We start from the raw sequence: 26,662 nt of genomic DNA, 5'->3' as shown, positions 1-26,662 counted from the left end.
AGAGAGAGAACCCCAAGCAGGCTCCTCACCCTCGGCATGGAGCAGCCTGACTCAGGGCTTGATCTGCAAACCGTGAGATCATGACCTGAGGGAAATCAAGTCAGTTGGCTTAACCAACTGAGCCACCCAGGCACCCCAAAAATAGGTATTTAAAGAGGATGAAAAGACAAAAGATAATGGAGATTTTCTGAAGGAGTTTGGATTTGGGAGTCCACAAGTCCAAAATATAAACAGATCCTGAGTTAAGCCGACTATTCATGATAAGGAAATCACAAGATTCTGCTCTGAGACTGTGAGAAAAGAAAATAGGCAAATATATTCAGAAAGGCAAGAGTGCAGCTGTGTAAAGGGAGACTATATGGAGATGTGTGCTTAAACTCTACACACCACTAACAGAATGAATGATTTGACAAATGATAGCAGATAAACCTCATCGGATAATTCTTTTCCCTTCCCTTGCAGGAATTGAGAAGTTCAAAGGACAGTACTTCCACAGCCGGGACTATAAGAATCCACAGAGTTTCACTGGAAAGAGAGTCATTGTAATTGGCATTGGAAATTCTGGAGGGGATCTGGCTGTGGAAATTTCCCACACAGCCAAGCAGGTTTGAATCAGTAAATTACTTTGCTTCACCAAAGAAGCTGTATGTGGACCCAACATAGAGTGTAAATACCTCTTCATATAGCCCATATAGCAGCAAACACAGGGCTTGGCTCTGTGACCTCAGTTGGCAACATTATGTTGATGATATGAGGGAGCCAACATTCCCTGTTAGATTCCCATCATTCAGTTGACCTCACACTAAAGAATCCCAGTGATCCCAATCAGCTGTCTCTTCTGAATGTGCCTCTGACTTTAAAGACCATGCAGTTCCTTGGGGAGTTTGGTCGAATGCAGCCTTCAGAGTGTGGCTCTTGTTTAGGACAGCAGAAGTGCCACAGTCTTACGTGAAGGAAAGCACACTGGTTTAGCTGAAGGCTTTGTGCTCATAGGATGGTGGGTGGGGGAATTTTCCTCTTCTCTCCCCAAATGGAAAAAAAGAAGCAGTCTAATCTTTCCGAAGATAACGTGGATATCAGTATGGAAAGCATCCACACACTGTGGTACATGCAAGTTCGCCTCAGCTCTGCATACAGTTCAGTAATAGAAGGACATTCACCCTAAAGCAATTTCTATGTCCTAGAGGTCTTTTTTGTTTTGTTTTGTTTTGTTTTTTATCATAGATTTTGAACTAGGAAGAGAGTGCCTTCATTGTAAATTCCTAGAAAAAGATGTGTCGTTGTTACATTTTGTTATTCGTATCTTTATCGAATCATAACTTTATTGGCAATAGGGGAATGTCTGGTTGTTTTCTAGTAACTTTAATTAAGCTGTGTTTCTCCACAAATATGTTTTAAATTACTATTTTTCAATAGAAGTTTAATGCTGCAACTTTGTTAAGTGACCTTTACTCAGAAACTCCATTCAATAACACTTCTCAGTATTATCCCCATCCATCACCACAAAAGTAATTTCATATGTTATTCCATGCATCAATTCAACAAGCTTTATCAGGAAATTGGTATTAAAAAAAAGGGTTAAAGTGTGTGTAGGTGTAATGATGAAAGATTGTGCAAGGTATATGGTGGGGATCCAAACATGTTGAATGGTCAGTTATAAGGGCGCTGAGACTTCCATGCACTGAGGAACTGTAGATTGGCAAAGAACAAAGCATCTAGAGCAGGTGGAGATAAGGTGGCTGTGTCTGAGAAAGGCCGGGACAATGCACAGCAAAACCATGTCTGCGTGGCAGGGGCAGTGCCGACATCCCACAAAGCAAGCCAAAGACACTCACTTGCCAGGTTCTAACTTTTTGCTTTATGTATTAAATTGTATTTATTAGAATTTGTTTGTAAATCAAAAAATTTAAGTGGATCTGTAAGTTTCAGTATATCAAGGAAGTTTTGGTATAATAATTCTTGTGGTAAAATGCTTTTGTGAAGAGAACATATCTGTTTCTTATAAAACAACTTTCCTCACATTTTTTCTTATAAATCCATTTTTCTTATAAATATGGTGGTAAAACAAGGTATAGATAGAAAACTGAAATAAGAAGTATGATGATAACCATTAAGCATTTATTGAATATTTACCATATGCCACACCCTTTGCAAAAACACTAATTCTGACAACAGCCTTGCAATGCATTATTGTCACAATTTTGTATGTAGGGAGCCTTTTAATTGAGACTCTGAGCATTTATAGGACTCATATACTTTTATAACAAAAGTTATACAGACTGCACATAAAGCTGTGTGATTCCTAGGACCACGCATACTCTTTAGACTATGATATATCAAAGTGCTCAATAATGAGAGCCCATGAGGTTACCATCAGTGAGAAGGTATGTGTGAAGTACATTATCATCCCTCTGTAGACAGGTCACCGTTTTATGGAAGAGCTTAGACAAAAGACCATAAAGCAGGTACTTACATCCCCAGAGAGTCTTGTAGAGAAGGAGGTACTTTTGCCAAGTAACTGAATATCAAAACTGTATCAGCTTCCTGTTGTTTGACTAGCGATCTACAGTTTTTCCTTTAAGCAGTCAGTGAAACAATTCTTCAGCAGCACAGGATTTGGGGTGACTCAGACCTGAGTTGGATATTCAGCCCTTCCATTTACTAGCTGTATGATCTCAGGCAAGTTATTCACCTTCTCATGCATAAAATGAGGATAAGAAGAACTACCTCAAGGGACTGTTGTATTGATTAAATAAAATATAGATAAAGGCCCTGGCACAATCACTTACAGGTCATAATTCTCAATAAATGGAAACAATAAATGGAAACAATGAGGATGATGTGTTGGGGAGACTAAAAGATGTGTATGCTAGACCCCCCCACCGTGGAGGAAACACATTTGGAGAGACAGAAATGAGTGTAAAAAGTTTAATATGGATATAAATGATAAATAACAGGTGTGGGTTTGTTTTGGGGTTTTTGGGGGTGTTTTGTTTTGTGTTGGTAATAGTGCTAACAATGTCAAAGGCAAAAAAGGCTGAAGGTTTTGGATTATATGATGTGCAATTGCTTTCAGCTCAACTGCTCCATAATTTTAAATGAGTTGGACAGGTGGTAAGTGCTAGAGTAGCTCAGAGGATGGAGAGAAAATTGTCAGCCAGAATGGTCAGTAGTGTCTTATGGAGGAGGCAGATTTGATCTGGATCTTAACAATAAATAGGCTTTGGAGAATTAAGAGGATAGGCGACTTTTCAAGGAGGCATAATACCATTAAGCAGAAACGCAGTGGTGGTTCAGAGCAAGACACATTCTTAGTGAATGCCCTAATCTAATTGTACACATAGTGTTTGAGAAGGAAAACTGCAGAAAATAAAACAAAGATCGTGCAGGGACTAAAAAGAGAGATGAATGAGTCTGGACTTAATCTTGAAGAGAGCAGGTGCTATCAAAGGATTATGAGCCAGAATGGCAAAAGCAAACCATTTTTTTTTTCCATGCCCCAGGTTTTCCTCAGCACCAGGAGAGGGTCTTGGATCCTGAATCGTGTAGCAGACTATGGATATCCCCTTGATGTGTTAGTCTCTTCTCGATTTAAACATTTTCTTTTGAATATCTGTGGTCAATCATTAGCAAACAATTTTTTGGAGAAAAAGATGAACCAAAGGTTTGACCATGAAATGTTTGGCCTAAAGCCTAAACACAGGTATGTTACCAGGATGGGGGTGGGGCAGTAATAGCCAAGGCACAAGAACAAGGACTGTTGGCACAGGTTAACAGAACTACCCCTACCCATACATTAAGAAAACCCACAGATCTGTGGGGCACCTGGCTGGCTCAGTTGGAAGAGCATGCAACTCTTAATCTCAGGGTTGTGCGTTTGAGGCCCACATTGAGTGCAAAGATTCCTAAAAAGAAGAAAAAGAAAAAGAAAGAAAATCCACAGATCTGAGATCAGATTTGTATTTTGCCCTCATAGGAGTCCAAGATCTACTCATCTGTAATCTTCAAGCTATGACTCTCCTTGACCTTAACCATTTTATTATTTCCTCAGATACAACTTCTTTTTAATTTTTTTAAGGTTTCATTTTATTTTTGAGAGAGAGAGAGAGAGAGAGAGAGAGCAGGGGAGTGGCAGAGAGAGAGGGAGACCCAGAATCCAAAGCAGGTTCCAGGCTCTGAACTGTAAGCACAGAGCTGAACGCAGGGCATGAACTCACGAACCATGAGATCATGACCTGAGCTGAAGGTGGATGCTTAACCCACTGAGCCACCCAGGCACCCCACAAGTTGTTTTTACATGATGCCCAGTAAAAACAACAAAATGGGAGCAGAGGGCAGTGTTCATTCATTTATCCAACAAATACTGAACACGCGTAATGAGCCAAGCATTATACCGGGCATGAGAACACAGAGACTAAAGACCTAATAGTAATGCTAATACAAATAACAACACTTTATTTTTGAGGACTTTACAGAAGACAAGCACAGTGCTAGACTGGAGTTAAATACATTATCTCATTTAATCCTCATTACAACCCTAAAGGTTAGTACTATTTTTCATTTCCATTTTGCAGTTATAAAAATTGACACTTAGAGAAACTAATTTGTCTGAGGTCACACAATAAATGTCAGACTCTAAAAATGGATTTTACCTTAAATACTCTAAGGAGGAGACAGACAATAGAATATGATGAATGCATGGAGTGCTATGGGGTTATGAAGGATGGGAGTCCACACAGTCAAGGAGGTAGAGACTATGAAAGCATTTCTAGAAGCTGATTTTGAATGCTTTATTCCCTCCAATTTTTTTAATTTATTTTTTTTAAATTTATATCCAAGTTAGTTAGCATATGGTGCAACAATGATTTCAGGAGTAGATTCCTTAAGCCCCTCACCCATTTAGCCCATTCCCCTCCCACAACCCCTCCCACCACCCCTCCAGTAACCCTCTGTTTGTTCTCCATATTTAAGAGTCTCTTATGTTTTGTCCCCCTCCCTGTTTTTATATTATTTTTGCTTCCCTTCCCTCATGTTCATCTGTTTTGTATCTTAAAGTCCTCATATGAGTGAAGTCATATGATATTTGTCTTTCTCTGACTAATTTCACTTAGCATAATACCCTCTAGTTCCATCCACGTAGTTGCAAATGGCAAGATTTCATTCTTTTTGATTGCCAACTAATACTCCATTGTATATATATACTACATCTTCTTTATCCATTCATCCGTCAATGGACATTTGGGCTCTTTCCATACTTTGGCTATTGTTGATAGTGCTGCTATAAACATTGGGGTGCATGTGTCCCTTTGAAACAGCATACCCATATCCTTTGGGTAAATACCTTGTAGTGCAATTTCTGGGTCGTAGGGTAGTTCTATTTTTAGCTTTTTGAGGAACCTCCATACTGTTTTCCAGAGTGGCTGCACCAGTTTGCATTTCCACCAGCAGTGCAAAAGAGATCCTCTTTCTCCGCATCCTCGCCAACATCTGTTGTTGCCTGAGTTGTTAATGTTAGCCATTCTGACAGGTGTGAGGTGGTATCTCATTATAGTTTTTATTTGTATTTCCCTCATGATGAGTGATGTTGAGCATTTTTTCATGTGTCGGTTGGCCATCTGGATGTCTTCTTTGAAGAAGCATCTATTCATGTCTTTTGCCCATTTCTTCACTGGATTATTTGTTTTTTGGGTGTTGAGTTTGATATATTCCCTCCAATTTTTTATCCTTTTAAATGCTCAGATTTACTTCCTACAAACAGTAAGTACAATGTGCACCCATACACCTTTCACTTAGATTCACCTGTTAGTAACAGTTTGCTATATTTGCTTTCTCTCTCTCCCTTTCTCTGAAGATAGGTAAATCCCATCTATCCATCTGATTATATCACATCCATCCATCCATCCATAGATGAATACTACATATTCTTTCCTGAACCATTTGAGAGTATGTTACAGCTACTCTAACACACTTTACCCTACATTCTTTAGCATATATTGCCTAAGAAATAGGGCATTCTCCTACATAAACATAATACAATGATCACATGGGAAGTTCAGCATTAATAAAATACTATTATCTAATGTATCACATTCAAATTTCCTAAATTGTCCCAATAATACTATTTATAGCTCTTTTATTTTTAAATCCAGGATCCTTTCGGGTATTACCCCACTGCATTTTTTTTTTAACTTTCAAGTTTTATTTATTATACCCCACACATTGACATTAGATTCCCAGGCTCCTCCCCACCCCCATTCATGTCTAAATATACAGCATTGCATATATATTTGTGCAACATTATATTAACATTAAAATAAATTATAACATTAAATTATATTAAAATAAAACATTAAACATTAAATTATATTTTGAATAGCAATTGATCATACCATGCTGCTCCTGAAATTCTTCCTACTTATACATTGTGTAAAACAATTGTTTCAGGTTCCTGCCTTTTTAAATAATTTTTAATTTAATTTTAATTAAAATTTTTTTGTTTTTATGTTGAGTCATAGACGTCCTTTCCATATTTTAGATTTTATTCTTTTATTGGATATGTCATTTATGAGTATTTCTTCCCATTCAGTAGGTTGCTTTTTAATTTTGTTGATGATTTCTTTCACTGCGCAAAAGTTTCTTATTTTGGTGTAGTCCCAAAACTTTATTTTTGCTTTTGTTTCCTTGCCTGTGAAACCTATCCAGAAAAATATTGCTAAGACTGTCAAAGAGATTAATGTCCATGTTTTCTACTATGACATTTATGGTTTCAGGTCTCACATTTAGGTCTTTAAGTTTATTTATGTTTATGATATAAGAAAGTGGTGCAGTTTCATTCTTTTGCATGTAGTTGTCCAAATTTCCCAGTACCATTTGTTGAAGAGACTGTCTCTTCCCCATTTCAGATTCTTGCCTCCTTTGTTACAGATTAATTGATCATGTAAGTGTGGGTTTGTTGTTTTTTTTTTAATTTTATTTTTTATTTTTTAAAATTTACATCCAAATTAGTTAGCATATAGTGCAACAATAATTTCAGGAGTAGATTCCTTAGTGCCCCTTACCCATTTATCCCCCCCACACAGCCCCTCCAGTAACCTGGTTTGTTCTCCATGTTTAAGAATCTCTTATGTTTTGTCCCCCTCCCTGTTTTTATATTATTTTTGCTTCCCTTTCCTTGTGTTCATCTGTTCTGTGTCTTAAAGTCCTTATATGTGTGAAGTGATATGATTTTTGTCTTTCTCTGACTAATTCCACTTAGCATAATACCCTCCAGTTCCATCCACATAGTTGCAAATGGCAAGATTTCGTTCTTTTTGATTGCCGAGTAATACTCCATTGTATATATATACCACATCTTCTTTATCCATTCATCTGTCGATGGACATTTGGGCTCTTTCCATACTTTGGCTATTGTTGATAGTGCTGCTATAAACATTGGGGTGCATGTGTCCCTTCAAAACAGCACACCTCTATCCCATGGATAAAGGCCTAATAGTGCAATTGCTGGGTTGTAGGGTAGTTCCATTTTTACTTTTTTGAGGAACTTCCATACTGTTTTCCAGAGTAGCTGCACCAGCTTGCATTCCCATTACCCCATTGCATTTTATTGTCATATCTCTTTAATCTCTTCAATTGAAATAATTCACCATTTTTTGACATAGATTTTTTTTAAAAGAATCGAGCCACTTGTTTTATAAAAAGTCTCAAAATTTGGGCTTGCATAGTTGTTCTACCTTTACTATATTCAAGGGAAACATTTTTGCTACAAATATTTACAGGTTTTGCCTTCTTGGTAGATCACATCAGGAGCCACATGACGTATTAATGACCAGGTTTCTCCTTTGTAAAGATTTTCTTCCTTTGAAATTAATCAGTTGGGTGATAGTTTGAGACTACGTTCTTCAACAACTTTTCACTCATTTATTTCACCCAATTATGGAAATTGTAGCATCCATGACTTCAGTGATTACAAAATGAATTGGGGTTTTAGAACAATAAGACATAGTCAAGCAAATAGGGTAAGGAAGTAGCATTCTAAGTACAAGGTCTTAGAATAATGAAAAATACATTTTTCTCTTGGACTTGCACGTAGCCTGGTTTGGCTGGACTATAATAAAATGGCAAAGATCAAAGAGTGATTGAGTACCTCTCCAGCCTCACTGAACAGGTACATTAAAACCTGTGTATCCTCTGCTAAATAAAACTTTTGAAGCGAAGACAGTCCAGAGACATTGAAAGATTTTAAACAAGTGAGTAACCTAATAATAAATACATTTTGGAACAACTACTCCGAAAATGATGTAGAAGATAACTGAAGGGGAATGGAGAAGGAGGCCCTTGTAACAGTCCAGGTAACACAGAGAATAGATAAAACTATTCTGAGGATATTAAGAGGAGAAAGGGAAAGCCCATGTGAACAGGTAGAAGACTCACAGTTTTGTGGCTTGGAAAACTATGTGGATTGTGGTACTATTTGTGAAAAAGAATAAGTTTGGAGAGAAAGATAAATGCTGTTTCTAGGAAATATTACTTAACAGGCAGGCCCAGGGGATCCCAAGGGAATTAATAAAAAAAAAAACATTTTGATATAAAATTTCAAATCCTAGACTGTATGTAACCTTGGGCAAGTCACTTAACTTCTTTAGGCCTCAATTTCCTCATCTCTAAAACCTGGATAATGACACCTGTGCTGGGTCTTTCACTGAGTTTATGTAAGACTCAAATAAATGAGTGTATATATAATCCATTTACAAATTGCTAAATACATGTAATTCATTATACAGCTTGCAAAATGATGGTCTAATTCTAGCTCGTGGTGGTTTGAAAGTGGAAATGAGACTCAAAAGAATGCTGATAGTCCAGTCTTACAGACCTATTGATATATGGATAGAAACTATAGGCCTGTGGCCATTTCATATTACTATTCCTTGAGCAACCATAGATACACTCTTCAAATAAGACCATTTTTCTTTTACTTCTCCAACGTCTTCTCTTTCAGTGCCGTCTAGGGCCCAACTTCTGCTCTGAGATCCAGATCTGTTCCAAGCTGGTATATGTTAGACCTTTCCCACATTTCATGGATAGACCAAGAGAGAGACCATTGACATATTGTTTAACTACTTCCATCAAAGTAGAATTTTACTTACATGTTACTAACATTCTATCTCTCATTTCTCCTTTTGATCTTTATCACCACTCACAGAGCTCTGAGTCAGCATCCAACAGTGAATGATGAACTGCCAAATCGTATAATTTCTGGCTTGGTGAAGGTGAAAGGAAATGTGAAGGAGTTCACAGAGACAGCCGCCCTATTTGAAGATGGCTCCAGGGAGGATGACATTGATGCTGTTATCTTTGCCACAGGCTATACTTTTGCCTTTCCTTTTCTTGAAGATTCTGTTCAAGTAGTCAAAAACAAGATATCCCTATATAAAAATGTCTTCCCTCCTAACCTGGAAAAGCCAACTCTTGCAATCATAGGCTTGATCCAGCCTTTGGGTGCCATTATGCCGATTTCAGAGCTCCAAGGACGCTGGGTCACTCAAGTATTTAAAGGTAAGTGACCAGACAAGTTGACTAATTACTTAATGGTATGTTTAATTATGTTTATGTTCTTGCTTTTAAATAGGTAGAAAGTATGTATGACTGTAATAGTGCCTGGCATAAAATTAGTGCTCAAAAATTATTCTTGAGTGAATATAAAGTAATAATTTATAACCATAGACATATATTGGAATCCCCTGGAAAATCTTGCCCAAAATAGGCATGCTTTGCCTGGTGATGTTTATTTTAAAAGTCTGGGGTAGGCCAGACATAGATCGCTAAGAAAGTGTTCCTCAGTTGATCCCAATGTGCACTCCAGACTAGAATCCACCATCTATATTTTAGACAACTGATATATATATATATATATATATATATTTGTGAAGCAAAAGTCATTATAGAGAAAAGCAAATATAGAAATGGTGTGATTGATTTCAGCCAAAAATTAAGACCTGGTTAAAGACTAGTCCAGAATGTATAAGATTCAACCTCTCAAATTCTTACTTTCCCCCTTTAACATCCCCTGTTTCAGTTTTGGCTAGGAGAACATGAGAAAAAACTTTAGGATTTGGGATAGTAGGCTCAACATGAATCAGGAGAATGATATGGCTTCTAAACGGCCTAATTATATCTAGCATCATTAAAGAATTGTAATATCCTATAATTTACAACTATTCTTCTCTAAACTGGTCAGCCCATACCCAAAGACATATTTTACAAGTGAAACTGGAGTGCATGAAAAGGAGAGAGACAAGAATGGTTCAGGGATTTGAAAATGCACCTACCATTTGAAGTACAACTGAAGGAGCTGGAGAGGTTTACCTACAGAAGATTCAGGGGAGACAGAAGAGTTCCCTTCAAATATTTCAAGAATGTCCCATGCCAGGGGCAGCTGGGTGGCTCAGTAGGTTAAGCATCCAACTCTTGGTTTCAGCTCAGGTCATGATCTCACAGTTTGTGGGTTCAAGCCCCACATCGGGCTCTGTGCTATCAGCACAGAGGGATTTTCTTTCTCTCTCTCTCTCTGCACCACCCCATGCTCTCTCTCTCCCTCTCTCTCAAAATAAACATTAAAAAAAAAAAAAAAAGAGAATGCCCATGGCAGAAGGATTTGATTTGCTCAGTATCACTTCAAAGGGTTCACCAAAGGAGTGAAACTTTGAGGGCTGTGCAAAATCAGTGTAAAATTAAAAACAACTACGCCAACTGTTTTTTGTCAGCTGTTGCCATTTCAAGATGAAATGGGCTGCCTCTGAAATTGTGAAAAATCCAAACAGAAGAGGAAAGCCTTATCTTTCATAGGACTTTAGTCATAAAATGGGATCAAGAGTTCATTTTTACTTCCTTCTCTCTGTGGTAAAGCCTGTTTGTTACTAAGAGTACAAATGTACCCTGCCCTTTATTTTGCTCTTTATTTTTCACATACTTTTGGGGCCATTTATCATTTCCTTATGTCCATATTTCATTTCCCAATTGGAAGATGGAGGAGGAAGATATTGATTGGAAGACAGAATCAGAGAAATCTCTCCCAAAGAGATAGTAGAATAGAGTAAGTTACTGTCCTTAATGGCATCATATTGTGGTGGTGATAGGGGAAGGTGATCCAGTGAATTGTAACCTACTCGAGTACAAAAAATTATTTTGTATTTCTTTGAATTCTCCATGGCATAGTAATTGTTAATAGGATTATTGTTGTCAGTGAGGTAATCTTACACTTAAAATTTTGATTTTTCTCTTTAGGGCTAAAGACATTGCCCTCACAAAGCAAAATGAAAGCAGAGATAGCTAAGACTCAAGAGCAAATGGCAAAAAGGTAAGAGAGTGTGTGGTAATTTCCTTCTTAGTTCTTAATTAGAGCAACATTGGACTATGTTTATCTTCCTCGTGTTATTTTAAGGATTTAGATTATATTTTTTTTTATTTTTTTAATGTCTATTAATTTTTGAGAGACAGAGACAAAGCACAAGTGGGGGAGGGACAGAGAGAGAGGGAGACACAATCTGAAACAGGCTCCAGGCTCCGAGCTGTCAGCACAGAGCCTGATGTGGGGCTCAAACTCATGAACTGTGAAATCATGACCTGAGCCGAAGTCAGAAGCTTAACTGACTGAACCACCCAGGTGGTCCAGGATTTAGATTATATTTTGAAGGGAAGGGAAATGATAGTTTGTGTGGCAATAAAATTGGGAAATAGCACCAAATGGTTTGAATATGCATGGAAAAGAACAGAAAGGCATTTAAAATCCTACGATTAGAACCTGAAAGAAAGATAGGAAAAAGCACATGGAGGGAAAATCAGGTATATTAATTTTGGCAGGATTACTTGAAATGCTAGTGGAGCTGCCAGACAAAGGAAGAGGGTCAATGATTTAATGGGAAGAAGATATGGCCCAGTCACAAATCTGTAGGTATATCTACAAATCAGCACAGGTGAGCACAGGGGTGGCTCAGTTGGTAGAATATCAGACTCTTGATCTCTGGGTCATGAGTTCAAGCCCCACACTGGGCATAGAGACTCCTTAAAGAAAAACAAAAAAACCAACCAGCATAGGCTACCTTGTCAGCTGTCATCATGTAACAGCACCCTCAGGTCACAGCAGCTCATGGTGTGAACAGTCTTTGTGATTTGGGAAGGTGATAACATCAGCTAGTTGCTTAGTGCTTGGGCCAACATGGTAATTTAGCCATCTGAATTTCGGAACTTGAGTTTATACACTAGGTGATTTTTATTTGGACAAAGTGGAAGTTGATGGTAAGTTCCTAAATTTTTGTGCAAAAGTTAGGGGTATAATCATTCCAGGCCCAAAGAGGTGGTTTTCTTTCATTGATTTTACTAGCATAACTCTCCCCTGTCTGGGAAGAGGAGAAAGTTTTTAATTAACCCTGATAGCCTTTCCAGGTATTCTGCTGTTTTTCTCCTTTCACTGCCAGATTTCTACAATAAATATTCTACATTATATGCTCTAAATTCTCATTCTTTTCTTCCTCCTAAGCCTCCTGTATTGTAACTTCTATCCTTCTGCAACTGTTCTCTTGAAGGTCATCTATGACCAATTCCATTTTTCTTCTCACTGGTGAGTTTGGTGCTTGTAAATGTCTCTTCCTTCTTGGAGTGCTTTCTTTCCTTGCTTTTCTGGCAGTAAATATCCTATTTCAACTTCCCGCCTCTCTTTCCCCTGACTTATTTTTGTCTAACTACCTTTTGACTGTGAGCAGTCCCCAAAGATACAATTTAACGTTTATCGTTTTATCGAGGGTCAACTGTGTATGCACACTACGTGTTTTATATGCATGGCTTCATTTAATCCTCCCAACAACCCTACAAGGCTGGTACAAGTGAATCCCTTTTGATAAACCTTTATGAATACTCAGCTCTTGACCCACCACTGAAGGATAAATGTATGCCTACAGACCCTTCAGCCAACATAACATCCATAAGGGGAAGCTCTCAAATTCTTTCCTGTCTTCACTTCTCTTTGAAACTAGTCCCATTTCAGGAAATTGCTATTTGACCATCTGTCAGTTCCTCTGAAATTCTACCTCACTAATTCTACCTCAAATTTATTTTCTATCTTTTTTTTCCTGTCCCTGTTTTTGGATTCCTCAAGCAATCCCATCTAATCTCAATTAGTTTGACTGGGTTTTTCTCTTCCTTCCTTTCTGTCCTACTCTTCTTTGTTTTATTTTCATTATAGGAAGAAAAGTTACCAGTGAGCTCTCTAAATCCCACTCCTGCCACAAGTATCTGTTACCACATTTTCCCTCTAAAAAGTTCTAGCTCTTCAAATCTGCACTTGGTGTAATGCCTCCACCTGGCTCTGTTTGGACGGCCACTACCTCTTGTGGGATAAGTCATCCCCCCACTCCTTTCAGGATTCCAAATTAGCACTGGCCCGGGGAAGTCCTGCTCTGTGGACTCCACTACCACTGCCTCATAAAACAATTGAGGATCCCAAATTTGAGAATTTTTGTGGTGAGTTTTCTCATAACATCAGTCTTCTCTGAATCTGCTATATTTGCCTCTCTCTATCCATCTTTGTTTTCCACAACATGCCTCTTCTACTGTAGGTAGCACCCACAGATATTCTATGCTCATATTCCACACTCATTCCTGCTTTATTCCTTTACTCTGCTGCTCCCCTGACTTGTAACACTTTGCTGTTTGCTAACAGATATGTCTTCCACATCTTTCAAGGACATACTGCTTTATTTTAACTACCCTCTTCTAACATTTCTATTTAGCAATCTAAAACCACACAATATACCAAAAATCTTATATTCTCTTGTGCTTTATGTGTATCTATCTTCTATCTTCCAGTAGATTATAAGGTCCTTAAGGATAAAGACAATGTCTTTCCTTTCTTCTTTGTTTTCTACAGCTCCTAGCCAAATACGGAGCCAATAACAGGCAATCAGAAAGCACTGATTAATTGACTGAATTATTGACAGGCCATGGCTTCTGTCTTCTCTGCTTCAGGTATGTGGAGAGCCAACGCCATACCATTCAGGGAGACTATATAGATACCATGGAAGAGCTGGCTGATCTGGTGGGTGTCAGGCCCAGTCTGCTGTCTCTGGCCTTCACTGACCCCAAATTGGCAATACAGATCATCTGGGGACCCTGCACTCCAATCCAGTATCGTCTGCAAGGCCCTGGAAAATGGGATGGAGCCCGAAAAGCTATCCTCACCACAGAAGATCGTATCAGGAAGCCACTGATGACAAGAGTTATCGAACACACTAATTCCACGACTTCAACAATAACAATGGCTAAGTGTATGCTGGCTGTTGTTTTCTTTGCTATAATTATGACCTACTTTTAGCTGTCCCATTTGTCATTGCCCCAGTTTTCTTTGGAAAGCTGCATCTAGAGATGCCTTCAGAATCTGATGAGATTGAACAGCTCTCGGCTTCACATTGTTCAGGAATCTACTTTTCTCTTGCCAAAGCATTAATCTTCTTTCCTCTTTTCCCTACAGTGAGACTCTAGCTTTTCATTCATATTGATTTCCCTCCCGTCCTCTTGTGACCCACCACTTTTTCCTTTCAATAACCCCTGGACTATGAGCTCAAGTATCCTTTCAGTCATCTTTGTAAGTCCTTAGCAGACTTCTTGACATGTGGTATGTGCTTAATAAATGTTGTCAATATTATGGTGGGGAGAAGTCAATATCTGTATACTGGGTGACTGCATGGAACTCTGCTGCTGATAGGATTTGATATTCTATTAGAAGTTCAATCTTGGAGCACCTGGGTGGCTCAGTCGGTTCAGTATCCAACTCTTGATTTCAGCTCAGGTCATGAACCCAGGGTTGTAAGATCAAGCCCAGTGTCAGGCTCCATGCTGAGCGTGAAGCCTGTTTAAGATCTCTCTCTCCCTGTGCCCCTCTGTTGAGTGTGCTCTTGCTCTCTCTCTCTCTCTCTCTCTCTAAGGAAAAAAAAAAATAGCTCAATCTTTTGTTTTTAATACTGTAACTAAATGTAGGTTTCCTGAGAGATCAGAGAATTAATGGTCTTATATTCATCTAAGATAAGATATATAAACACTTAAAACATTTTATTTCACTAGTGATTCACTAGTGTGTCTGATACCTCGTTCTTTTTACTCTTTTCCCCTAAGCAATCTGTCTTTATTTTCTCAATGAAGAAACTACCTTCAACTTTCTATGCTCAGGGGTCATCCTAATAATCCAGCATCTGTGAATAGATTTGACTTGGCTGAAAAACTTGGGATTTTAAGTTAGCTGTCTGATCTTCTTTTGATCTCTTAGTTCCCATATTAGGATCCAACAAGACTTTGCCTTAGAAAATATGATCCATAGCTGCCAACTTTTGTGGTATGGCCTACAAATGTCATTTGTCTCCCCTCACTCCTACTTTCTCCTCTCCACTCCCTCACACACACAGAGTCTAAGTAGTCAATATTCAAAGAGGTTATTTATGTATTAAAACATGATTGATACTAACTAAATACAGGGGCAGTCTGCTTAAAACAGTTCTCTTAGGGGCGCCTGGGTGGCTCAGTCGGTTGAGTGTCTGACTTCGGCTCAGGTCATGATCTCACAGCTCGTGAGTTTGAGCCCCGCATCAGGCTCTGTGCTGACAGCTCAGAGCCTGGAGCCTGCTTCTGCTTCTGTGTCTCCCTCTCTCTCTGCCCCTAACCCATTCGCATTCTGTCTCTGTCTCTCTCAAAAATAAAATAAACATTAAAAAAAAACTTAAAAAAAAAACAGTTCTCTTAATGGCATACAATGTAGTTCTGAAAAGCAGCAAATGAAAAGCAGAGACTCCCGTTTATGTCCCAGGACTGCTGTTGATCCTGTTTTCTCATTTGTAGAAGCTCTATTCTGTTCTTGTCTCACAGAGTTAAACAAGCGTTAGCTATTGGGCACACCAAATTTCATCAACAATGGGACTAGATGTACCAGCCAGGTTTGTATTCATAAATAAGCTGTCATGCAATACATTTTCACATTGCTGCCTGTCATATAACCAAAGGACAAATCTGAACAGCTAAAGAAACATTAGAAATCATTATTTCCCAATGTAAATGCACATAAGAGAACCAGAAATGTAAGAACTACAACTTGCTCCTAATCATTTAACTATTTGCTCATTTGACTATTTGCTGTTTAACTATTGGCCTAATTTACAGGTAGAAATGTCTTTTGAAAATTAGAGAACAAAGAAATGGTATTACTTCTTAGGTCTTTTTCCTTCCCTAAAACTTGTGATACTGGTGATTTATCATCTTTTAAAAATGGACTCAATATCTTACAATCTGCAGATTATTCTAGTCCAAAAGTAAAGGTTGCTTACTTCTTTTTCATTTCCTTCTTTTAACATAAATTTGCCTTTTTTAACATGTAAGCTTATTGAATGAACAGCCCTTTGATAATGTAATTACCAGTTATCAGCAATAAGTACCCCAATTTCCTCTTTAAATAAAAGTATGTAATTATAACTTCATTGACTCTCTCATTTTATTTATAATATGCAAGGTTACAGAAAAAATCATTGGTTAACTTGTAAACCAAGCTAAAAGTAAGATATGAATAGGAAACCAAACTAAAAACAACTCCAGATACAAAGCCCTCACTGCTGATGAATGTGTACTAATATTCATCACTTTACCATCCTTTGCTTTTGTAATTATGTTGAAAGGTTATATCACTTTCCCATTATATCACTTTCCCATCATATTACACACACACACACACACACACACACACACACACAGAGTCTTATTATGCCAAGAAAGTAAGAAAGTGCTCAAAAAACAAACTGATGGGGGTATGTCAAAGGGATACAGAAGCCAACCTAAAGTGGTCTCAATGGCCAAAGGTAGAACAATCTGAGCCACAAAACAGATGACCTAATATTGGATTATAATAAAGTATAAAAAATATCAATGAATCCATACAGATATATATAAATGAGTAATTTAATAAGTGGAGTAGAACAGACAAATTTCCCATACAGAAGAATTCTAAACAATTTATATAAATATTCTACCCTCAAGGAAATGGGGCACAACTCCCCACTCCTTAAGTATAGGCTACAGAGAGTATATTCCTTCCAAAGAGAACAGTATGGAAAGGGGGAAAAAAATAACATTACAGTGGAGAGATCTGACAAACACTGCCTCAGGTGCATGATCAAAATGAACATAACCAGTGAGTCATGTTGATAGTCATGCAGCCTTAATATGTGATGACAAGGGTACTTTATCCCTGTGGTCTTCCTCCCCAAAAATGATAGCACCATCTAATCATAAGGAAACGTCAGACAAACCCAAGTTCAGGAATATCTTACAAAATAGCTAACCATGTTGAAACTATCAAGATCATCAAAAACAAGGAAAGTCTGAGAAATTGTCATAGTACAGAGGACCCTAAAGAGACCTGACATCTAAATGTAATGTATCTAAAAACAACTCAAGATACAAAGCCCTCATTGCTGATGAATGTGTACTAATATTCATCACTTTACCATCCTTTGCGTTTGTAATAATGTTGAAAGGTTATATCCCTTTCCCATTGTATCATTTGCATATAAGAACATTGGATAGGATCCTGGAACATACAAAGGACACCAAGTAAAAATTACAGAAATATCAGGCGTGTGAGTGTGTTCTGGAGGTACCACTGCCAGCACCACCACCACCCAGAGCCTGAGCAGAGCCACAGCACAGCCACTGTGCAGGGGAGGGAGGAGGAGGCCCAGACCCAAGTGGGGGATAGATTCCCAGAAGTGGGATGACTGATCAGAGGGTGTTTACTCTGTGTATAACAGTGTGTGTGTCACTGTAACTTCAGTGGTATTGAGTAGATTGTCAGGATTCAAACAGACCAGGTCATGTGTGAGTATAAGCTAGTGGTCCTTGGTTCAGGAGGCATGGGAAATCTGATCTCACAGTTCAGTTTGTTCCCAGAATTTTTGTTGAAAAATATGACCCAACAATAGAAGATTCCTCCAGAATTCTTCAGAAAGCAAGCTAAAGTAGATTGCCAACGGTGTATGCTTGAAATCCTGGACACAGCAGGACAGAGGAATTTATAGCAATGAGGGATTTGTGTATGAACAACGGCCAAAGGTTTGCACTAGCATATCCTATTACAGCTCAGTCCGTGTTTCATGACTTATAGGACCTGAAGGAACTGATTGTATGGGTTAAGGATGCAGAAGATGTCCAATGATTTTAGCTGGCAATAATGTGACCTGGAAGATGAGCAAGTAGTTGGCAAAGAACAGGGTCAGAATTTAGCCAGATGGTTAAAAAAAAAAAAAAAAAAGGAAAAAAGGGTTAGGAAGATGGTGGTATGACCATGCCTTTTTAGAATCTACTACAAAGTTAAAGATCAACATTAATAAGATCTTTTATGACCTGGTCAGACAGATAAATAGAAAAACACCAGTGGGGAGAGGCGCCTGGGTGGCCCAGTCAGCTAAGTGTTTGACTTCTGCTCAGGTCATGATCTCACAGCTTGTGAGTTTGAGTCCTGCTTCGGGCTCTGTGCTGACAGCTGGGAGTCTGGAGCCTGCTTCGGATTCTGTGTCTCCCTCTCGCTCTCTGCCCCTCCCCAACTCACACTCTGTCTCTCTCTGTCTCTTTCTCTAAAAAATAAACATCAAAAAAAAATTTTTTTTTTAAGAAAAAAGAAAAACACCAGTGGAAAAGAAGAAGCCCAAAAAGAAATACTGTCTGCCGCTTTAGACCCGCGGTAAGCAGCAGCTCTGGGCCAGATTACAGGAATGAACTGTGGCCTAACTGGGAAATACGAGCATTCCAGACTTCAGAAATTAAATCTGAAGAGGCTTCTCCTGTTTTATATATTAGGTGAAGAATTTAAATCTTGTATTGGGTTGCACAATTTCCCTGGAGAAAAAAAAAATTGCTCTCTGTATTATCACTTGGAAAATAATAGTATGTCTCCTTTGTAATAGCAGTTATAACAGATGTGAAAATAAATATACTTGACTCTAATATGATTACAAAAAAAGAGCATGGATGCATTTCAAATGTTAGATAGTACTACTGTAATCAAATGATTTCATATTGACCTCTTTATCATGATTCTTCCCTGTCCAGCACTAAAAAAGTTGAACCATTATACTTCATATCTGTAATGATACATATTATGAAATTTCCCCTCAAACCCATTGCACCAGATAACTTTTTGAGTCACTGGCTTCATTTTGTATTTAAAAAATTATGGGGGCACCTGGGTGGCTCAGTCCGTTAAGCATTCTATTTCAGCTCAGGTATATAGGGCTCTGTGCTGACAGCTCAGCCTGCTTCGGATTCTACGTCTCCCTCTCTCTCTCTGCCCCTCCCCCACTCGTGGTCGGTCTCTTTCTCAAAACTAAATTATGAAATACCCTTGTCATTATATTCTAATTAAAATTGTGCATAATCTTTTGCAAAAGTGAGTCTTTTATAGGAAAAAAACTGGGATAACTGATTTCTATAGTTTTCAAAGCTAAAATATATAATAAATCAACTCTAATATTGCTTTTGGTATTTTACCATCAGATTAAATGACAGCTTTTATGAATGATTAAATTTTAGTACATTTTCAAAAAAACTAAAGAAATATTAATAAAGTATGGATTTTGGTTAATAAGAATGTACCATTATTGGTTTATTAGTTGTGACAAATATACCATAGTAATGGGAGATGTTAACAATAAAGGAAATTGGCTGTGGGGTATATAGGAACTCTACTATTTTTGCAACTTTTCTTAAATCTAAAATGATTCTAAAGTTTAAAAATTATTTAAAAAAATAAAGAAATACATTTTTTTTTTTTGGTTCAGGGCTTGACCCAGAGCCACACTGTAGTGAAACTTTCTCAGAGAGAGGAAGAATATTGGATAGTATCATTCATTTAAATTACTATGTTTTCCCTTAATTATATATTAAGTTGTTCTAATAAAGCATAATATAACTTACTTTAGCAATTTTGTTTTCTTTGCTGAATAAATATAGACTACAATTGTAGAGAGGAGAAAACAGTGAAATAAGGTCAAAAGAGACCTCTTGAAATCACTTAGATAAGTTCTTTCCTGTAGCTGAGCAGATTGAGCTAATAGTCTCCACTAGCAAGATTTATGGTATATTAATGGTAAGTACATTCATAAATGAGATGATTTTGCTTAATACTGAGTCTGTGCCCCTGTTACTTTTGTCAATGGCAATATAATATACAATAGGATATAAACATCCTCCATACTGCTTACTTGGAATTTTCCGAAGTGCTGTGTTTTTCCATGCTTGTCTAAACATTCTTTTGCTGTACCCTCCTGTTGGTAAATTCTCCACTTGCCCTAATGGCTAGCACTTCTTTTACCCTCAAGATTCACTTCATCTGTTATCTTCCAGGAATCTCTCACTGATCTCCAATTTGAAACAGGTGACCTTTTGCACCCTTATCGTACCCGGTATGTTGCTTAATTTTATTTGGTGAATATTTTTGGCACCTATGTAATATCAATTGGTTCTTTCCCCTGTTTCCTCCTTGAACTACTAATTCTTTGGAGGAAGAGACTTTGTAATTACTCTGTATGTTCCCAGGGCTGCTTAAAACACAGTAAGACCTCAGTAAATTAGTAATTAATTGAATGAATAAATTCAACGTATTTTTTAAAATAGGAATGTTTTTAAAGGATTAAATAAAATTGTGAATATACCTCAATACACACATACATAAAAATAAAATAATAATACTTTTATTAAAAAGTGATTGAGGAGCTTAAGGATGCTTAACATGTTGAAATGTCTTTCAGTACCTTGACACTTTAAGAAAAATTTTTTTAACACTTACTTATTTTTGAGAGACAGTGTGAGACAGAGCATGAGCAGGGGAGGGGCCATTTCTCCCAAGAGTCCTGATTCCTCTTATTCAAGAATTATATTAGAACCCAAAAACTAGGTGCTAGGTGTGCTCATTGCTACTGGGATGTTTTTTCTAGGCCCTTCAGAGGCCAGAACTTGAAAATACATGTGCATATACTAACACATGAATACACACATATTCATAATTATTTCTGTATTTGTCCATCTGTATCTATGAGTAAGGTAAACATGAATTCATATTGATGTCTTCAAATCTAACCCAGGATTTAGAGATGGACATGCACACTCCTCTCATCGTACAGATAGAAAATTTATAACTAGAAAGATAAAGATACTTATCCTAAGTCAAACAGTTCACAGTTAGCAGTCTCTTTGTACCAAATCAGTACTCATATGGTGATACTATATACATGTGTGTGTGTGTCTGTATATATATATATATATATATATATATATATATATATATATGCTTATTAATTAAGATGCTAATCGAAATACTAATTCTTCAAATAATCTAAGTTTATACTTTTGGAAAAGGAAATTCTCAGTAAGTGTTTAGTCATAAGTATCACTATAGACATTTATGTGCCTTTAAGTGCCAGGTTTGGGGTCATACCTAGCTGGAGTCATGGTCACTCCCTTGAAGATGTCAAGGTTGTGAGCAACTGAAGAGCAGGGGGCACTTAGTACTAGGCCCTTGTCAAGTTCTAAAAAATGAATGAGGTACACATATCATTTTTGGAAATACTGGCTAAATATTTAACCTGAGCCTTGTTTATAAAATGAGATATAATTATTCATTCAGCTTACCCTCATGGGGCAGTTTTGAGATCACATGATATAATTCATATGCAAATTCTTTGGAATCTGAAAGAAAGAATTATGACAATATGGTGAGGAAAATTCTGGACCCTTTAATTTCGTTCCTCTTCCTTTGGGTGGACAGAATGTAAGAATATCACCACCATTTCTGGGCAGAATAAAATTATTTTAAAATAAAAAATAAGAAACCACAGAAGACCCCAAATAGGCAAAGGAATCTTGAGAAAGGTGAACAGAACTGGAGGTATATTCCTGATTTCAAACTACTATAATCAAAATAGTATGGTACATATATAAAAATAGATACACAGATCAAAGGAGAGAGTATAGGGCCACCTGGGTGACTCAGTTGGTTGGGCTTCCCACTTCAGCTCAGGTCATAACCTTGCAGTTCGTGAGTTTGAGCCCTGCATCAGGCTCTGTGCTGACAGCTCAGAGCCTGGAGCCTGCTTTGGATTCTATGTTTCCCTCTCTCTCTGCCCCTCACCCTCTCATTCTCTCTCTCATTCTCTCTCTCTCTCTCTCTCTCTCTGCCTCTCCTTGGCTTACACTCTCTCTCAAAAATAAATAAAAACATTGAAAAAATTTTTAATTAAAAAAAAAAAAAAGGAAGAGAATAGAGTCCAGAAATAAACCCACCTATATACAGTCAACTAATCTTTGACAAGGGCACAAAGAACACAAAATTCTGAGAGAGTCTCTTTAATAAGTGGTACTGGGAAAACTGAATATCCACATACAAAAACAAAAACAAAAACAAAAAACCTCTACCTTATAACCTTATACCACTCACAAAAACTAACTCAAAGTGGATTAAAGATTTGAATTAAGACCTGAAACTATAAAACTCCTCAAAGAAAACATAGAGGGTAGACTCCCTGACTTTGGTCTTGGTGATATTTTTTGGACTGGACACCAACAGCAAAGGTAATAAAAGCAAAAATAAACAAGAGGAACTACATCAAACTAAAAAGTTTCTGCACAGCAAAGGAAGCCATCAACAATACGAAAAGGTGACCTTTGGAGTAGGAGAAAATATTTATCTGATATTGAACGATATATCTAATCTATCTGATAAGGGATTAATATCCAAAATATATAAGGAATTCAGACAATTTAACAGCAAGAAAACAATCCAACTAAAATATATGCAAAGGTCCTTAGGGTTCTGGTCACCAATTCCAACATTGGCATACCAACAAACAATTCTCAGGACATGTGGGAAATCAAATAGCTATGTCCTGGTAAAGGAGATTATAGGGAACGTGTTACACTGCTTTCTGGCCATCTGAGAGGAGGGTTGAGGGGCTGATCCTTCCAACCCATGGTATGGTTTAATCAGACGGGCAGGTGCCCAGCATGATCCTAATGGGAGAACACATGCCTATCCCCTTCCCCAAGTTATCAATTCATAAAGTCCTTTCCATGAATTATCACCTTGTATGTCTTTGAGTAAAACCTTGGCTAGTATAGTAGAACTGGGAGGTGGTGCAAAAGCCACTTGGCAGCTGTATAGACTTTAGAATATCAAGTGGGTTGCACAACACAGGCAATTCATAATCAAGATTTAGGTATTCTGATAGGAGTGGAAATGCTCCAGACCATTATATCATGCCCAAGCGGATCATAGGTTATTCCAACAGTGCTCTACTATTGCAGTTGCTGCCTGGTCCCGAGTCCCTGACATAAAAACAAAAACAGGTTTCTTTGCCACCATATGGCAGGGAGCCACTGAGCCTTAGGTTGATTTCGTGAATAGGTTACAACAGTATTTCCAGGCACATAGATAATGAAGAAACTGCTCAAGTTTTATTGCAGCAATTGACCTATGAAAATGCTAATGCGGACTGGCAGGCCGCTCTCTCTGGCATACGTACTCAAGCCAAAGGTATCCCTGAATTCATTAGGGCGTGCCAAAATGTGGGAACTGAGACACATAGCACACAAATTCTTGCAGCTATTATGAGGCTGTCTCCAGCCTCTCATGCCTGCTTTAAATGTGGAAAACCAGGGCACATGCAAAAGGACGGTCACCAACGAACAGGGGACAAACCAGTAAGTTACCCAATAAAGATAGTCCCAGATGTAGAAAAGGAAAACACTGGGCAAATCAACGCCGATCTAAATTTGATAAGGAAGGAGGATCCCTCTTGGGAAACGAGGAAAAGGGCATCAGCTCCCATGCCCCCAGTCCCAAGTGGAGCAAAACCATACAGAACCCTGTTCCTCAGGTTTTCTTTTAATTTTTTTTTTTAATGTTTATTTATTTTTGAGAGAGACAGAGACAGAATGCAAGTGGGTTAGGGGCAGAGAGAGAGGGAGACACAGAATCCGAAGCAGGCTCCAGGCTCTGAGCTGTCAGCACAGAGCCTGACATGGGGCTCGAACTCACGAGCTGTGAGATCATGAGCTGTGAGATCATGAGCTGTGAGATCATGAGCTGTGAGATCATGACCTGAGCTGAAGTCAGTCGCCTAACCAGCTGAGCCACACAGGCACCCCTCAGGTTTTCTTAAACCAGGTCAAGGTTGGGTTACAGACTTGCAGGCAGCCACCACTGGAGATTAAGCTATTGATAAAATTTCCTTTCTCTGGTAATTTACTAAAACATTTGTAAACTTATGAAGACTCATGTCCTGCATGACTGTGATCTCTATCAGTTAACTGTTTGTTTTCTTTCCTTTGTTCTTGGGCAGCCAGGAGTGCCTGAGGAATGTCACACATGTCCTACCACAGGGGGAGGGAGGTGGGCAGGTGGGGTTGTGGGTGTTAGCTCGTGCTTTGCCCTCAGATTGCTTTTGGCTCCCTCATCAATATGATCCAGCAATCCCACTTCTGGGTATATATCCAAAGGAAATGAAACCAGGATCTCAAATAGGTACCTGCACTCCCGTATTTGTTGCAGCATTATTTACAATTGCCAAGATATGGAAGCAACCTAAGTGTCCACGGATGAAGGGATAAAAAAAATGTGTTACATAAAGTGGAAAATTATTCAGCCATGAGAAAAAAGAAAATCTTGCCATTTACAACATCATGGATAGACCTTAAGGGCATTATGCTAAGTGAAATGTCAGAGAAAGGAAATAAGTCAAACAGAGAAAGACGAATACCACACGATCTCACTTCTACACAGAATCTAAAAAAAAAAAAACAAAAACAAAAAAGTCAAACTCAGGGAAACAGGGATAGAATAGTAGTTGCCAGGGACTAATTGGTGGAAAAAAGGGTGAGATGTTGCTATAAGGGTATAAACTTTTAGTTATGAGTAAGAATATCTAATGCACAGCATGGTGTCTATAGTAAATAATAACTATTAGGATATTTGCTAAAATTGTAAATCCTAAGAAGTATCACCACATACACACAAAGTTAACTGTGGATCAATGGGTGTGTTAATTAACTTGATTGTGATAATCATTCCACGCTGTTTATATATACCGTCATTATGTTGCACACTTTAAATATATATAATTTTGTCAATTATACCTCAATAAAGCTGGAAAAATTTTTTAAATAAAACCAATGGTATTTGTTTTTAAAAATAATTGGTTTCCACAATGATTGAGTATTCTCTTATGTGTGTAAACTTGTATCTTTCCTCTTGCTAAAGCCGATTTTTAAAATAGTATTAAATTTTTGTTTTTGGGGGCACCTGGGTGGCTCAGTCGGTTAAGCATCCAACTTCGGCTCAGGTCATGATCTTAAGGTTTTTGAGTTGGAGCCCCACATCAGGCTGTATCAGCAGGGAGCCAGCTTCGGATCCTCTGTTGTCCTTTCTCTCTGCCCCTTCCCAGCTTGCTCTCTCTCTCTCTCCAAAATAAACACTTAAAAACTTTTTTATTTTTTATTGAGGTATAATTTTCATACCATAACACTCACCCTTTTAAGTGTACCATACTGTGCTTTGGCAGATGCACACAACCACTACAATCAGGATTTAGAACTGTTCTCTATCCCCTAAAATTCCTTTGTGTTCCTTTGTACTCAACCCTTTCTCCCATCTTCAACTCCTAGAAGGCAGGGTTCTGTTTCTGATCCTCTGCTTTTTCCAGAATGTCATGTAAATGGAGTCTGGCTTCTTTCACACCCCATAACACATGTGCAATTCATCCATGTGTGCATGGAGTTTAATCCTTTTTATTGCTGAGTATTTTTCCATTTACAGTTCTGCCACATTTTGTTTATTGATTCACCAGGTGAAGGACATTTGTGTTGTTTCCATTTGGGGATAAATAGAATAAAGCAACATATATTTGTACAAATAAACATTTGTATACAGGCTTTTGTGTGAACTTATTTTTATTTCACCTGGATAAATACTTAGGAGTGGGATTACTAAACTACATGTTAAGTGAATGTTTAACTTTATAAAAACTATCAATCAGGCTGTTGGGGCGCCTGGGTGGCTCAGTCGGTTAAGCGCCAGACTTTGGCTCAGGTCATGATCTCACGGTTTGTGGGTTCGAGCCCCAGGTCAGGCTCTGTGCTGACAGCTCAGAGCCTGGAGCCTGCTTCAGATTCCGTGTCTCCCTCTCTCTGCCCCTCCCCTGCTTGTGCTCTATCTCTCTCTCAAAAAAAAAAAATAAACATTAAAAAAAAATTTTAAACATCAGGCTGTTTTTTGAAATGGAAATCACCAAGATGACATGTCCTACCCCTCCCTGATCACAAATGGGAGGGGAGATGGGGATGTAAACCTCCAGATGCTCCATCTAACCTGCCATCAAGTTCTGTAAAATCAGTACACTCTTCTCCCATTCCCAAGTCCTCACCTCTCAGAGGAAGGACACCTTTAGCAGTGCACATAAAAGTTTACCGTGCTATGAGGTGTCCCAGGCTGTTATTTTCCTCTGTTTATCAGGCAGAATGGCTGATTTGAAGAGATCAGTGGCAATGACATCTGAGACACAGTAACATCCAGCAAACCCCCACCAACTAC

General features: G+C 38.1%; 1 protein-coding gene, 1 long non-coding RNA gene and 1 pseudogene across 3 annotated transcripts in view; 2 read left to right on the top strand and 1 right to left on the bottom strand.

The window, feature by feature from the left end:
* FMO5 (flavin containing dimethylaniline monoxygenase 5) overlaps positions 1-14,779 on the top strand; it is a 33,276-nt gene extending 18,497 nt beyond the window's left edge. The window contains exons 5-9 of the mRNA XM_042953686.1: positions 463-605; positions 3,504-3,703; positions 9,200-9,552; positions 11,281-11,353; positions 14,017-14,779. Coding sequence (XP_042809620.1) covers positions 463-605; positions 3,504-3,703; positions 9,200-9,552; positions 11,281-11,353; positions 14,017-14,362 — 1,115 coding nt within the window. The 3' untranslated portion in view covers positions 14,363-14,779. The remainder of the gene's footprint in view (positions 1-462; positions 606-3,503; positions 3,704-9,199; positions 9,553-11,280; positions 11,354-14,016) is intronic.
* Positions 1-26,662, bottom strand: part of LOC122228579 — a 45,658-nt gene that overhangs the window by 16,964 nt on the left and 2,032 nt on the right. For both annotated transcript variants that reach the window (XR_006206667.1, XR_006206666.1), the window contains exon 2: positions 21,709-21,765. This is a non-coding gene — a long non-coding RNA (uncharacterized LOC122228579). The remainder of the gene's footprint in view (positions 1-21,708; positions 21,766-26,662) is intronic.
* On the top strand, positions 17,773-22,863 carry LOC122228578 (annotated as a pseudogene).

The sequence above is a fragment of the Panthera leo genome, chromosome C1 (genome assembly GCF_018350215.1).
Source record: "Panthera leo isolate Ple1 chromosome C1, P.leo_Ple1_pat1.1, whole genome shotgun sequence".
NCBI lineage: Eukaryota > Metazoa > Chordata > Mammalia > Carnivora > Felidae > Panthera > Panthera leo.
Note: the sequence above shows the minus strand (reverse complement) of the source record. Positions and strands in the feature narration are given on the sequence as shown.